The sequence below is a fragment of the Heloderma suspectum genome, chromosome 3 (assembly GCF_057233095.1).
Source record: "Heloderma suspectum isolate Gila_16-S chromosome 3, 16-S_ref, whole genome shotgun sequence".
Classification (NCBI taxonomy): Eukaryota; Metazoa; Chordata; class Lepidosauria; order Squamata; family Helodermatidae; genus Heloderma; species Heloderma suspectum.
The window spans coordinates 2,688,105-2,702,153 of record NC_139460.1 but is presented as its reverse complement, the minus strand read 5'-3'; the positions used below and the strand labels follow the sequence as shown (position 1 = coordinate 2,702,153).

The following is a 14,049-nucleotide window of genomic DNA, read 5'->3' as shown; positions in this document are numbered from 1 at the left end:
CTGGCTGGGAATGATAAGAGTTGCAGTTCGACACATCGGCGGGCGCCAGGCTGATATTGTGCCGTCTGAGTATGCCGAACTTGACAAAGCACCCCAAGCAAAGAAGTCCCCCCTGCTCCCCAAGGGACTGCAACCTCGTTTTGACAGAGGGCAAGACAACACAGCAGGGGGAAAGGATGAGCATGACTGCAGGCCCAGGCCCTTGCGCTCAATTTCTGAGTGGGTGAGCACTAGCCGTTAACACAGCAACATCTGAAGCTGCCTTATACTGGGCAAGGGCCAAAGCTCAGTGGTCCGGAGCACAAGTGTTACATGCAGAAGGTCCCAGGTTTAAATGCCGGGCTGTCCAGGTACAGCTGTGGAAGACTCCCGCTTGAAACCCTGGACAGCCACCACTACGGCTCAGTCTCAACAACTGTGAGCTAGGCAGACCAAGGGCCCGTCTTGCTATAAGGCAGCTTCCGATGTTCTTACGAGCCACACCGGCCGTCTGTCTGACCCAGGGTCTTCTGTTCTGATCAGCAATGGCTCTCAGGCTGACAGAGGTTCCTCTCCCAGCTCTCCTCCCCAAGACCCTTTAACTGGAGATACCAGGGGTTGAACCTGGGGCATTCTGCATGCACACCAGGGGCTCTACCACTGAGCTACGGCCCCTAAAATGTCCCCCAACAGACGAACAAGGATAACGGTTCTGAATGCATGCCATGATCCTATAACATGCAAAGCCGATTTATTTCAATTTATAATCAACCACCTTGTGCTGAAAAGGTCAGAGTATTAAATTTTAAAATACAGAGCACTGCAATACAAATACTGTATGTGTAAGACAAAAATGTTGCTTATAAAACATTTTTATTTTATTAATTTTATTTTACCATTGAGCAGCCTTGCCTGCGATAAAGACGGAACATAGGACAGACCTCCGCCACCCAGCAGATCTTAACTGGTGGGCACTCACATGGAAGTGAATGGTCCTTCAGGTACCTTGACTCCAAATTGTTAAGGACGTTCAAGCTCCGACAATAACCTCTTAAGCCACCTTCTCCACCAATGCCCATCAGGATCTCTAAAGAAAACCAAGTGCGGTGCCTTAGGCATATGCCCAACAGTCATGTGGTTCAGTCTGACCCAGGGTTAGCCTTGGCATCAAATCCCAGATCAGCTGTGGCCAACTCATGCACGTGCACTCTCTCACTCTCTCTCACTTCCTTCCGGTCCATAATACAGGCATAATAATGACTTGACTCTCTTGCTAGAGGCTTCTGCAGTGATCACTTTTCTGGCACCCTGCTGTGATTTGCTTTGGCCGAGGTGGCATACTTACCTAATATGGGGGGTGGGAGGAGGCTAGCAGGTAGATAGTCTTGGCTCACAGCAAGGGACATGTCCTTTAGCTCCTTTCTATTTCTATGAGACCATATGACTACCATGCAGGATAAGCAAAATGTGTTTTTACAAGCAACTATATATTAAAAAAAATAAATTTGGCAGAGTGCATGTCCCCGCTGCTGTGCTCACCTTGAATACGGTAGGGACCCAACCATTTATGGGTGCTGACATCACGTCCCCCAAGATTTCTGAAGTTCCCTACATGAAACATTTCTGCACAGGGGTGGCAAGGATATGCTCTTGGTGGAAGAGAGGTAGCAGTTCCACTGGGACACAGGAGAAAGGTTTGTCTAGGACTCAATCGTTCAAAATGAGGACAAATTCTGCCCAGTGCTTCCTACTAGAAATCCAAGGGTTTCTCAGGTCAAGGGGAGATCAAATGTCATAGAATCACAGAATAATAGGGATGGAAGGAGCCTATAAGGCCAATGAGTCCAAACCCCTGCTTAGTGCAGGTATCCATGTCTCCCATAGCACAATCTTATACATGCCTATTCAGAAGTAAGCCCCATTGAGGTCAGTGGGACTTATTCCCAGGTAAGTACAGTTGCAATCAAAATTATTCCATCCCCATTGCAAATCAGGTTGTCAAAATTTTCAGACTTCCAGCTGTTTGCAGTGAACAAATCAAACAAAAGCAACTGAAATAGTTCAACAAAACAAATGCTTCAAGTGGTTTCCCCAAATTCAACTGAAAATGCAACTTATGACTTCTCCAGCCTCAAAATTATTCGACCCCCTGAATAGAATCCCTCACAACAGCACAAATGTGCAAAACAGGTGTTGTCTCAAGCATACCTGATGCAACTAATCAAGGGCTTCATTAGTTGCACCAGGTGTGCTTGAGCTGAGACACATGAAATACCTGAACTGGTGAGGGGTTTGTTGAATGTCACATTTGACTGCATGTTAGAAATATGCCTATGTCAAAAGAATGGTCCAAAAAGTTAATAGAAGAGATCATCGCCCTTCACAAACAAGGGACAGGATACAAGAAGATAGCGAAGGCACTGAATGTTCCTAGAGACACCATTGGAAGCATAGTTTGCAAGTTCAAAGTTAAAGGAACAGTGGTTACACTACCTGGGCGGGGCAGAAAAAGGAAGCTATCAACGGCTGCAACCAGATTTCTGAGAAGGCAGGCTGAGAAAAACCCTCGAGTGACTGCAGAAGACCTGCAGCAAGACTTGGTGGCAACAGGCACCGAGGTCTCAGTGAGCACAGTAAGGCGCATACTAAATGTAGAAGGTTTCCATGCCAGAAGTCCAAGACGTACGCCACTACTGACCCAAAAGCACAAGAAATGTCGGCTCCAATATGCTCAAAATCATATAAATAAGCCACAGAAGTTTTAGGATTCTGTTCTGTGGAGCGATGAAACAAAACTGGAACTTTTTGGCCTGATGGATCAGCGGTATGTCTGGAGGAAGAAGAATGAAGCATACGCTGAAAAGAACACGCTGCCTACAGCTAAGCATGGTGGTGGCTCAGTGATTCTCTGGGGCTGCTTTGCATCCTCTGGCACCGGAAACCTGCAGCGTGTGGAAGGCAAGATGGATTCATTGAAGTATCAGGAAATCCTAGGAGAAAATGTCATGCCGTCTGTGAGGAAGCTGAAGCTTGGTGGACCTTCCAACAGGACAATGAACCCAAACATACCTCAAATTCCACCAAGGTTTGATTGCAGAAGAAGCCCTGGAAGATTCTACAGTGGACATCACAGTCACCTGACTTGAAACCCATAGGAAATCTCTGGTGGGATTTGAAGAAGGCGGTTGCAGCACGCAAACCCAAGAATATTACTGAACTGGTGGCCATTGCTCATGAGGAATGGGCTAGGATTCCTCAGGAACGCTGCCAGAAGCTGGTGTCTGGCTATGCATCTCATTTGCAGCAGGTCATAAAAGCAAAAGGGTGTTCTACTAAGTACTAAAGGTGCTTGCCATGAAGGGGTCAAATAATTTGGAGACTGGAAAGTCATTATAAGTTGCATTTTCAGTTGACTTTGGGGAAACCACTCGAAGCATAATTGTGTTGAGCTATTTCAATTGCTTTTGTTTGATTTGTTCATTGCAAACAGCTGAAAGTCTGTAAATTTTGACAATAAACCTGATTTGCAATGGGGGTTGAATAATCTTGATTGCAACTGTATGTGTAGGATTGCAGCCCAAGTAATCCTCCTAAACATTCCAGAAAGATAATAAGAGCTTGGAGCAAAGGCTGTGCGGTTGCCTCCAGCCAGGACGGCTGAACAGGAGGCCTACAACTATGAGCTTCAGTTACCTCGCAGAGTCACAAATCAGGTCCCTGAAGATCAGCAAACTTGAAAAAAACCAAACCAAACCAAGGCACTGTCCACATGCTGGATTGGGGGACCTTAATCTAGTCAGCAAAGACAGCATGATCAGGATCGCTGCACACAGATGAGTCAGGAGACCCTAAAAGTGGTAGGATTCTAAGTAACAAAAAGTAGAATACACAAGACTGAAGCAAGCCCCACCCTGGATGTACGTGGCAACAGGTAACCCCACAGGAGCTTACCTTTCAGAGGGCAAAAGGACAAGAGAGGAGGAGGGAGCATGTGGCAACGGTGAGAAATCAAGGCCAAGGCAGCTGCTGCTCCAGCAACAAGATAGGGCAGGCAGAGCGCTTCTCGCTTCAGGCCTCATGTTTACTGTTACACAAGGAGAAAGCATGCCAACTTTCTCAATATCAGCTAATGACAAAGGCTGAGCTTTCAACAGGATTGTCTTTGGTCAGGTTCAAACAACTGCAGGGGCAAAAGAAGCCACTGTGGTTTCTTCCCCGGTACCCAACTGTGCTTGACTGCAATTTGCATAATTACCCACGATGCAGCGCAGGTTGCCATGTCATCCGATCCCAATGCGTGACAGGGGTGGCTTTTCACCCATCCCACAACCCCTTCTGCAAGCCATGGGATGTGGGGTGGGCATGAAGCCACCCCTGCCATGCGCCGGGTTCAGACAACACGGCAACCTGCAATGCATTGTGGTTAATTATGCAAACTGAGGCTGTGCGTGTGCCACGCATGAGGGAAGAACCCACAATGGGTTCTTTCATCCCCACAATCATCTGAACACAGCTTTTGTCTAACAAGCTAGGTAGCTACAACCTTTTCTGTGCAAAAGGAAAGGAAACCCTGTAGGTTGTCAGTTCATTGGTCTCCTAGTGCCAGATGAGACAGTCTAATGTGCCTGCAGTTACCTTGAAAGTGCTGGACATTACTGTTAACAACCCACACAAGGCAAAACAGTGTCTTACTCAAAGGCATACATTTGCATGGATTTTGCTTACACTGGTCTGGATGGCCAACAACATCAGAAGCACTCCAATTTAGGGAGCCCCATTTATGTTCTTTCCACATACCTAATATTCACTGTGCAAGCACTGCCGTTTGGTGCAGATTATCACACTGGGAAACCCCATTCCCACACATCTCTATCCTTTGTGGGTTGTGTAGGAAATTACTAGAATTGTTATTTTTATCAGCAGCTCTGCTTGTGAGCAGAGATTAGGAGGAGCGCACATCAAGGTCTATGCCTTTTCCATCTAGCTGAAACGTCCATTATCCTGCCTTACTGACCACTGTCATCCTACTGCTTGCCTTGAAGGAAGGACTGCATATTTATTCACTCTGAAATTCCTGATTTCCAAGTTGTACAGTTTGCACAAGTTATAACTTTATGTGACAGAATGCATACAAGCTGCAAGCATGGTGAACACTACATGTCAAGCCTGAGTCGAACTGATTTGTAGTTATTTCTGAATTCAGCCCCCACATCTTATCCTCAAATACCAACTCCTATACCGCTTAAGAAACCAAGAGCCCCCTTTATTACTGCTTATTGCACATGTTCTGTGCTAGTCACCGCTGCGATTGCTATTCAGATGCCTTACAGGCTACATCAAACAGATAAATCAGGAATTCAGGAGTGAGGGGTAAGTAACTGGGAACAAGACGAACTCTGCTTTGAGAAGTGGGATGCAAATCCAGAATCATCAGCTAGCAGCAAAGAAGCAGAAAACGTGGGGCTAGGATGATTTCATGCAAAAGCAGCCTCAGCCCAGTCCAAGGTGCACCTACTCCTCTCATTCCTTGTGCAAAGACTGGATCCCCTGCTCACAGGTGTTGTTTTAAATTAACAGATGCAATCTCTGCCTCCCTGTCAATCATATTTGTCTCTGAAACCAAGCTGAAGTATACATAACTGAACTGAACGCATTCTTCCCCCATCACCCTCAGCTCCGCCTTCCTCCCCTCCCTGCAACCATGGTTAGATGGTAGGTGCCTCGGGGCAGGGGCCCGTCTCACTGCTTTGAGGACACCTGCTACACGCAGGCCAACGGCACGACGCAGCTAACAGCGACAACCATCACACAACAGCAGCCCTGGAGGGCACGGTGGTTAGCGGGTCCGAGCAGGGCCAGCGAGGCCCCGTGACGCTCAGCAGGCTCCCAGCCCTACGCATCCCGCTCCGATCCGCCGCAGGGGTGGTGCGAGGATAAAGCGGGAGAGGGAGGGAGGGAGGGAGGGAGAGGCGCCTGGGGCGCGCCGAGCCCCGTGGGGGGCAGCAGGGGAGAGGCACGTTATAGGGAACGCAGAAGCCTTCGGCTGCTCCCCCCGCGCCGCTCTGACTGGAGGGGCGGGCGCGTTCACCGCCACCAAGACAGGCGAAGGCGCCTGCGGGCAGCGCCCCCCGGGCCCCGGAGGCGCCGGCCACGACTCCCGCCACGGCTGGCCGGAGGGGGCGGCAGCTGCGGCCCAGCGCGTCAGGGGCGCGGCGCGGCGGGGCGCGGCGGCGCTGCCGAGGGCAGCAGTAAGACGGCGGGGCCGAGGCGCCGCCTCACCTCCTCCAGGTCGTGCTCCAGCGGGCCCCCCACTTCCACCTCCACCACCGCCGCCATCTTGCCCCGCTCCGCCAGCCGGCCCTCCAGGCGGCGGCCGGGGGCCCGCGCGCTTCCGCCGCCGCCGCCAATCGCCTCGCCTCGCCCCGCCCCGCCCCGCCCATCGCGCGGCGCCGGGGGCGGGGCCCGCGCCGCGCCGCCGCGTCAGAGGGCGGAGGGCGCCGGCGGCGGGGCGGTTGTGGCGGCGCCGCCGCGGGAGGAGGCGAGGCGAGGCGGGCCGGGCCGGGCCGGGCCTGTGCGGCTCGGGGCTCCGCGCGCGCCTCCCGGCGCCCGCTCTGCGACACGCCGGGCCCGCGGCCGAGCTCGGCGCCCTCGTGCTGCGGCGGCGCGCCGGCCGGGCGGAGCGAGTACCGCGGCCCGCCGGGCTCCGCCTCCCGGGCGGCGCGCCTTCGCCCGGCGGTTCGGCGCGCGGCGCCGGGCTCGAGGCCTGCGGGCGGCGCTCCTCTCGAGCAGGGGCTGCCGGGGGGCCCTGCCGCCCCCGCGCTGCGGACAGCTCGGCCGCGCGCCCGGCGCCCGCGCGGGCACGTGGCGGAGCCGGCGCGGGCACGTGGCGGAGCCGGCGCGCTCCCGGGCTTCCCGCCGCCTCTCAGCTCGCGCGCCCCTTCCGCCAGCGCGGAAACAGGCGGCCAGCTTCTTCGCGGGCGAGTGCCTCGCGCGCGCTTATTTGCAGGGTTGCCCACGTGCCGTCTGAGCGCCACGAGCAAGCAAAGCCCCCCCCCCCCCCCCGAACAATCAGTCCAGATTTGGGTATGGCAAGCAACAGAGAGAGGGGAGAGGGAAGCAACAGGCTGCAGGGTAAGAAACCGCAGTTGCACACGCTGCCCGATCCAGTGCATGTTTACTCATAGGTAAGTTGGGGATTGCTCCCAGGTATGTGGCCATAGGTCTGCAGTCTTATCCTGGAATGCTGCGCATACTTAGGAGGGAGTAAGTCCCACTGCTTGCAGTACACATTTACTTCTGAGTAAATGTGTATGGGATCATGCTGTTAGGCATCTGTTCGGTAGGGGAACAAGGGAGTGCTGTCAGTGGCAAAGATACGTAAGAAGACATAAACTCCATCTCTTTTTCCAGTACCAGCTGGATCATGTGATAAGGATGTCCCATAAACACAAGTGAAAATTTGAGCGAATGACAGGCATTCACAGAAAGAGTGAAAATGGCTCCTGTTAAGATCAAATATGTTGTGTCTTTCACATCTCAGGTAATATCACTGCTTTTCTAGCTTTTTATTTTAAGAAAAGAATATGGAGTTTTCTGTTACGAAATGAGTTGAGCTTGAAGCATCCAGTATATTAGTACATATGTAACCATTTAATAAGTAAAATAATAATTGTAGGTGTTTTTATAAAAACATCTAAAAAGTCCAGGTCCTAGCTGGCATACCTGACTTCTTTTGTGTTCCAAACAATAACTAGTTGTTTTGTGAGTTGCTCTGAGGCTGAAAAAGCAGCATATAAATGTTCTTCTAAAAGGATAAGCAAAGGAAAGTGGAATTCAGACACAGAATATTACTGCTCAGCCTCCTCTGGCTCCTGGATCTCACCAAGCATCAGCCACATGTTCCTAAATTGATCTCTATAGGCATAAGGACTAGAACCTTGCTTTTTTAATATGGGAAAGATATCCAAGCATCTTGAGATGCCAACTTCAATGCCAGATGGTAGAATGTGTCATTGTGTAACAGTGCATGCAGATAATTAACATTGTCCTGAGAATATCCAGAACTAAAATAAGAGCGACGCATAGAGTCTCCTGTGTCAAGGTTACGCCACGTGTTCTTCAATTCTTCCCTCATTTTTTTCTGTGGCAGGATCCTAAGTACCCAGTGGAGAACCTGCTTCTTGAAGAAGGCCTTCGGCCCTGGCTCTGCTGTGCACAGGATCGAAGCCGGCAGCTGAAAGCAGAGCTGCAGCTGGAGCAAGCGAGTCACATTGGCTATATAGACATAGGTAGGCACATCAAGGGGAACAGCAACGGAATTGCTTCTTTGGAGCAAAAGAGCCGCCATTCAAATGAGGCTTGGGTACAAGTACAGTGCAAGTAACAGACTGCTTTCAATTGGGCCCAAACAGTAATGTGAAATATGCTGGGCGGTGTGTTCTCCAGTGAGATGTAGGCCGGCATTCCCCAGCCTACTGCCCTCCGTATGTTTTATACTGCGATTCCTATCATCCCTAATCATTGTCCATGCTGGTTGGAGCTCTAGTCTCAACACATCTGGAGGACCCCACATTAGGGAAGGCTGGTGTAGGCACTTTGAGCAAAAATAAAATGTAACTTGATGCCCAGCCTGATGGCTTTGTAGTTGAGTCTGTTGCTTTTCACGAGCTGGAAACTACCCCAGATTATAATCTATCAGATTAACATACTGCTTTCCCCAAAGTTTCGAGGCGGAGAACATACAGTATTGTTTTGTTATATTTTATTGTTTTGGTGGTACAGCTACAGGGCCCTTAGTAGTTAGAATGTTTGTGAACACTCCGTGATTTCACCACAACTCAGCCAAAGTTAGGGGGATGGGGTGGCTGGGCCAGCAGGAGGCAGCCTTTAGTTGAGAGTAGGGATGTACGAAAGTCACTTACCTTTCCGCGGATTATGTTGATGGTGGGGAGGGAGGCGTTCCGTCCCTCCCCCCGGAATCCTCGCCGGGGGGGGGAGGCGATCCGTTCCTCCCCCCCAGAATCCTCCATGGCCGGCTGTGCTCCGCAGCAGCTCTGCGGAGCAGCCGGCCAGGCCCAGGCCAGAGCCATCCGCAGCCGGATTTCTGGCCGCGGAGGGTTCTGGGTAAAAAAAACAACACCCGCATATGCAAATGGTGGCAGCTACGGCCGCCGCCATTTGCGTTCCTTATTTTTGGCCGTCTTAATCTACGTAAATATTTACGTAGACTATGACGGCGAAAATAAAGGGGAACGCAATTAGCATAGCGGGCGCTATTTGCATCCCTTTTTGATTCACCGTTTTAACCTACGTAAATATTTACGTAGGCTAAAACGGCGAATTAAAAAGGGACGCAAATAGCACCCGCTACGCTATTTGCGTTCCCCTTTATTTTCACCGTCATAGTCTACGTAAATATTTACGTAGACTAAGATGGCCAAAAATAAGGAACGCAAATGGTGGCGGCTGTAGCCGCCGCCATTTGCATATGCGGTTTGTTTTTTTGTTTTTTACCCAGCCATGATAGGCTACGTAAATCTTTACGTAGCCTATCATGTCTTGTTAACCCCCCCCCCCCCCCCCGACAAGACTGTAAATGGCGGCGGCGGCCGGTCGGAAGACCAGCCGCCCGGAAGATCCACCCCAGGTAAGTCTCATCCCGGGGGTGGCGGGGGGGGTGGCAGGCCGTTCCGCCACGGAGTTCGGGGGGCCGAATGTACTGGCATTCGGCCTCACCGAGATCCGTGGCGGAATTCTCTGACACCCGTAGTTGAGAGTCAAATTACAGGTTCTTTGGTGCAGATCTTTGTTTCCTGTTTGTGGTCTCCAGGGAACTGTGGCTCTGCCTTCCTTCAGATAGATGTGGGGCGGTCCTCTTGGCCGCTAGACCAGAGTTACCATACTCTGTTGCCTACCACCACCTTGATGATGCCAGCTGATGCTAAGCTGGACAAGAATCGTTCTGGAGTCCGGATGTTTAAAGAAGGTAAAGCAGAAGTAGGCACTATTCACTGATGTGGAGCCCCCAAGAGCCGTAAATGGCCAGGGCTGTACTTGTTTAGTATCTCCTTGCCTGTGCCCCACAGGGGACTTCCTCGCCTTGGCTCTGCGTGAGAAGTGGGATCGCGTCAGGCTCACTTGCAGCCAACCCTTCAACAAACATACCCAGTTTGGCCTCTCCTTCGTCCGAATCCGCACTCCCCTGGACACAGAAGACAGCAAGGCAGGTCCAGCCTCTTCTCCCAGTCAGGTACAGACCGTGGGAGACCTTTTGGGGCAGTTCTCTTGCAATTTCATGCAAGCAGTTCTGAAACGTAAGGAGCAAATGTAAGGAACTAGCATTTTATGTTTTTGAACTGAGCTGTATTTATTTTTTTTTATTTATTATTAAATTTATTAATTGCCCATCTAGCTGGTCACCCAGCAAAAGTCCTGGGATTTAGGTGTAATGTCTTACATGCCTTCGCTATTGGATCGCTTCCTAGTATTTAAATGGCATCTCTGTCTCTGTCAACCACAGGCTCCTCCTGAGCTCACGAGTAACCCATGGCTCTCCAGTGCAGCCATCTGTCGGACATACTTCCCAGAGGCGCTGTCGTAAGTACCTTTGCATGTAGTACGCGTGCCACTGGCTGGTTTGTCAGTGATCAAGGAATGAGACCTCAGTTTAAAATGGGCCCCTGAAGCCTTGTCGGCCTGTTAGACTTACCAAGAGACTAGCCTGAAGGGGTCACTGCGTTTGGACAGGAGGCCACACCACATTCCGTGGAGCCAATTAATATTGTCCCTGGATCTCCCTGCAGGAGCAGGGAGGAGGAGGTGGCGCTAAAGACCCGACTGCAGCAGCTGGATCCTGCTGCCAGCCCCAGGGCACAGAATCCAGCCTGCATGAGCCGCCCGGCCAGAATGGTGCTGAAGGCAGCCTGTGCCCGCAAGAGAACCTTCCCCTTGGTGGCCGATTCCTCCCCTCTTGCTGCAAAGGGCAAAGCGGAGGCCCACTGCCCATCTGGGGGCCCTAGGGCATTGCGTGAGTATTCGGGAGGGCATTTGTGGGGGGCAGCCGCGGGGACTTGCCTGCCTGCTGAGAAGCTGAATTTTCAGAATGTACCCAACTATACCTAAATCATCTGGCCATTGCAGTCCTGTGATGTTTATGAATAGCACTGTGTTGCTTATGAACAGCACTAGTTAAATCACTCCTCGCTCCTCAAGCTGCTCTGCTGCAGGGCAACTAGCGGGGGCAGTGGGGTGGGGGTGTAAATTGGAAAAACAGCATCGGTGGAATTTAAAAAAATAAAAACCTAGTGCCATGGCCTGTACTGAGTCTCTTCCCTCATCCCTATGGCTGCTTTTAGCAAAACCAAAGAACTTTCTTGAAATCCTGTTCATGAATCTCCTGCAGCTCATCGAGATTGTTTCTCAGTTGGGATCTCATCTGTTCCGTCAGATGACATGTCTTCACTGACAGGTCATTCCTGCATGACTAATGTTGATGGCTTGGTTTATCCTTCAGGGTCCCAGCAAGAATTACCTGCAGGAAGAGATCGAATGAAAACAAGTAGAAGAAGGGGATCGCACAGCAATGTAGGGAGGTAATTGGATTGTACCTGGAGTTTCTTTCAACCCAGTTCCAGGAAGCCCCCCTTAGGATGCTCCCTGTAGTTCAAAGGAGGATGTTAAACCTACGCAGTGATGGGGGAGGGTTTGCTGATTTGCAGAGCAAATTCCTGGCCACTTCTCTCTCCTGAAGCTTCTGTTCGAAACACAGATCAGGGAATAGGATTCAGCCTGTGCAGGATGGGGCTGCGCAACCCTTGAAGACTGAGGATCGCAGTTTGGGTACATGCAAATGCACCAGTTGGATTGTTTGGCTGTCACTGATGTTTCAGTTCTTCAGGGGGTCCTGGTATTTTAGTGGAAATTGTTTTTAGCCATTTTAAACGTTGTACATTTGGATCTTCTTGTAAGCCACTTTGAATCTTTTTTAAAGAGAAAGGTGTCTAAGAAATCCAGTTGTTGTTAATAAGAGTAATAACTCCTGGAATCAGCTCTGAACCTGAATGTGCAGGTCTCAGTGGTGGGCAGAAGTGTGTTTGGACAGCTGAGGCTAGTGTGCCAACTGTGCCTCTTCTGGCGATGTCAGATATGGCCATAGGCAGGCCTTAGTTACATCCCATCTGCAGTACTGTACTGTGCTATACAAGGGGCTGCCTTTGAAACGTGTTTGGAAACGTCAGCTGGTCCAGCATGCTGAGTCTAAACTATTGTCTGGGGCCAGTTACAGGGAGTACATGACTCCCTTGTTTTGACAGCTTCAGGGGCTACCAGTCTGTTCCCAGGCACAATTCAAGGTGCTGGTTATGACTTACAAAGCCCTATACAACTTGGGGCCAGACTATTTGATAAACTGCATTCTCCCACATGAACCTGCCCAGGTTTTAACATCTTTGGGAGAGGCCCTTCTCTCCACCACTGTTAGAAGTTTTATTTGCATTTTCTTTGTTTTAAATTGGTGAATGTTAATATTACAATTATAACTGGTATTTTTCTGTATTTTTTGTTAGTTGCCTTGAGCACTATTTTAATGGAAAGGCAAGATAAAAATTTCATTAATACATACATAAAATTAACATGAGTTTTGCACAAAGCACAGAAGCTTCCAGAAATCAAGAGCCATTGGAACTTAGGGCCAAACTACACACTAAATGGGAAATTTGTGGTTGGATTACCTGACATCTTTAATTTGACATTTACATATCTGAAGGTTTGCCAGGTTTTTAAAAGTTGGTGCTTCTAAGGGTGCTGCTACATATTGCTTTAGTTCAGGGCTGGGGAGTCTCAGGCCTGGGGTCCCAATCCAGCCCCACCCCATTTCCCCCAACTACTAATTTGGTGGTTTCCCAATTGTTCTGCAGTTTTACCCCCATTTTAAAAGGTTTAAATTCTTCTCCTAAGCCTTGGTTACTGGCAGCAAGAGGTTTAAGCTAAAATAAGTTGGTACTTTGGCCCCCTCCCCCTTTTGCCTTCAGCCCCACCCACCACTGGAATGTGGCCCCTGAGAGCTCCTTCAAAATTGAATTCAGCCTTGGGCTGAGAGAGGTTCAGTACCCCTGCTTTAGTTGAATTTTGTTTTATAAGTTGTTATGATGTTTTTGTTGTATTGTTGCTGGGTGGTTTTACAAGTGATATAAACTGCCTTGTGAGCCATTGGGATAAAAAATAGAGGGTAGCAGTTTTACCTAAATGTGTTAGAAAGAGCCTTTAGTGTGTAGTAAAAGGGAAGACTTGAAAACCTTCAAAATGAAAACAAATTCTCCGCAGGTGTGCGGCAGTTTCTTCTGTGAGGCCTAGCAGTGGTTCTCGAAGGGAGGGAAGAGCCCAAGGCCAGGAGGGAAGGCTGAAGAACATGGGAGAAGAAGAAGAGAAGGTGGAGGAGGAAGAGCACAGGCCAGGGGAGGGAGATGTGGGGCTGGGCACATGCCCCATCTGCGCTGGTGAGTAGTAGAATGGAAAGCGCATCTAAGAGCAAATAATGCCCCCCTGCGGTTCTGCCCCCTCCACTCGCAGCCATCACACATTCGCTGCTGAGGTCTGAAAGCAGATTCTAAGCACATTAAGCTGAACGGTCTTAGAAGCCTCCCCCATAATCAAGAGCCCTGGTAAGGCTGGACTCCTGACTGTGGGGAGCTTTCTGGGCACATTCAGCTGAACACGGCTAGGAGCCCTGTTCAGATGTTTGCCCTGTGTGTGCAAATGTCAGGAGTGGCGGGGGTGGGGCCGCACATGTGCCCCAGGCTCCCTGCACACTGGGGCCTCGTGTGTTCCGGCTGAGCGCTGGAGCGTGGCTTTGTAATCTCTTCTGTGTGAACTGGCTTACTACCTTTTGCTGGTCAGGTGTTTCATTTAATTGTGCTTGGGAGGGTGGAATGCATTCATGGCTTTAGATGTTAGTTGCATTGCACCTACAAGGAAAAGTGGGGTACAAATTAATATAAGTGAACCAGAGGTTTGCAAATGCTGCTGTTCCTTCTGTAGGTCAGTCGTGCAAGCAGCATTTTAATCTCTGTGCCG

General features: G+C 50.3%; 2 protein-coding genes across 11 annotated transcripts in view; one reads left to right on the top strand and one right to left on the bottom strand.

Annotated features, from left to right (window-relative positions):
• Window positions 1-6,393, bottom strand: part of RNF121 (ring finger protein 121) — a 29,614-nt gene extending 23,221 nt beyond the window's left edge. For 2 of the 7 annotated variants that reach the window (XM_084842261.1, XM_084842258.1), the window contains exon 1: window positions 6,259-6,393. Coding sequence is in view for 4 of the 7 variants with exons in the window: in XM_084842258.1 (XP_084698384.1) it covers window positions 6,259-6,315 (57 nt within the window). In the remaining 3 variants the exon portion in view is untranslated. Of the gene's footprint in view, window positions 1-875; window positions 1,067-1,518 lie in introns of those variants that run through there. The other 5 variants (XM_084842257.1, XM_084842255.1, XM_084842256.1 and 2 more) reach the window with 5 other exon arrangements.
• Window positions 6,394-6,435: 42 nt separating this feature from the next.
• XNDC1N (XRCC1 N-terminal domain containing 1, N-terminal like) overlaps window positions 6,436-14,049 on the top strand; it is a 12,327-nt gene continuing 4,713 nt past the window's right edge. The window contains exons 1-9 of one of the 4 annotated variants that reach the window (XM_084842253.1): window positions 6,436-7,163; window positions 7,390-7,519; window positions 8,129-8,267; window positions 9,809-9,964; window positions 10,065-10,201; window positions 10,499-10,575; window positions 10,782-11,005; window positions 11,492-11,570; window positions 13,300-13,472. In XM_084842253.1, coding sequence (XP_084698379.1) covers window positions 7,475-7,519; window positions 8,129-8,267; window positions 9,809-9,964; window positions 10,065-10,201; window positions 10,499-10,575; window positions 10,782-11,005; window positions 11,492-11,570; window positions 13,300-13,472 — 1,030 coding nt within the window. In that variant the 5' untranslated portion in view covers window positions 6,436-7,163; window positions 7,390-7,474. Of the gene's footprint in view, window positions 7,520-8,128; window positions 8,268-9,808; window positions 9,965-10,064; window positions 10,229-10,498; window positions 10,576-10,781; window positions 11,006-11,491; window positions 11,571-13,299; window positions 13,473-14,049 lie in introns of all 4 variants that reach the window. The other 3 variants (XM_084842252.1, XM_084842250.1, XM_084842251.1) reach the window with 3 other exon arrangements.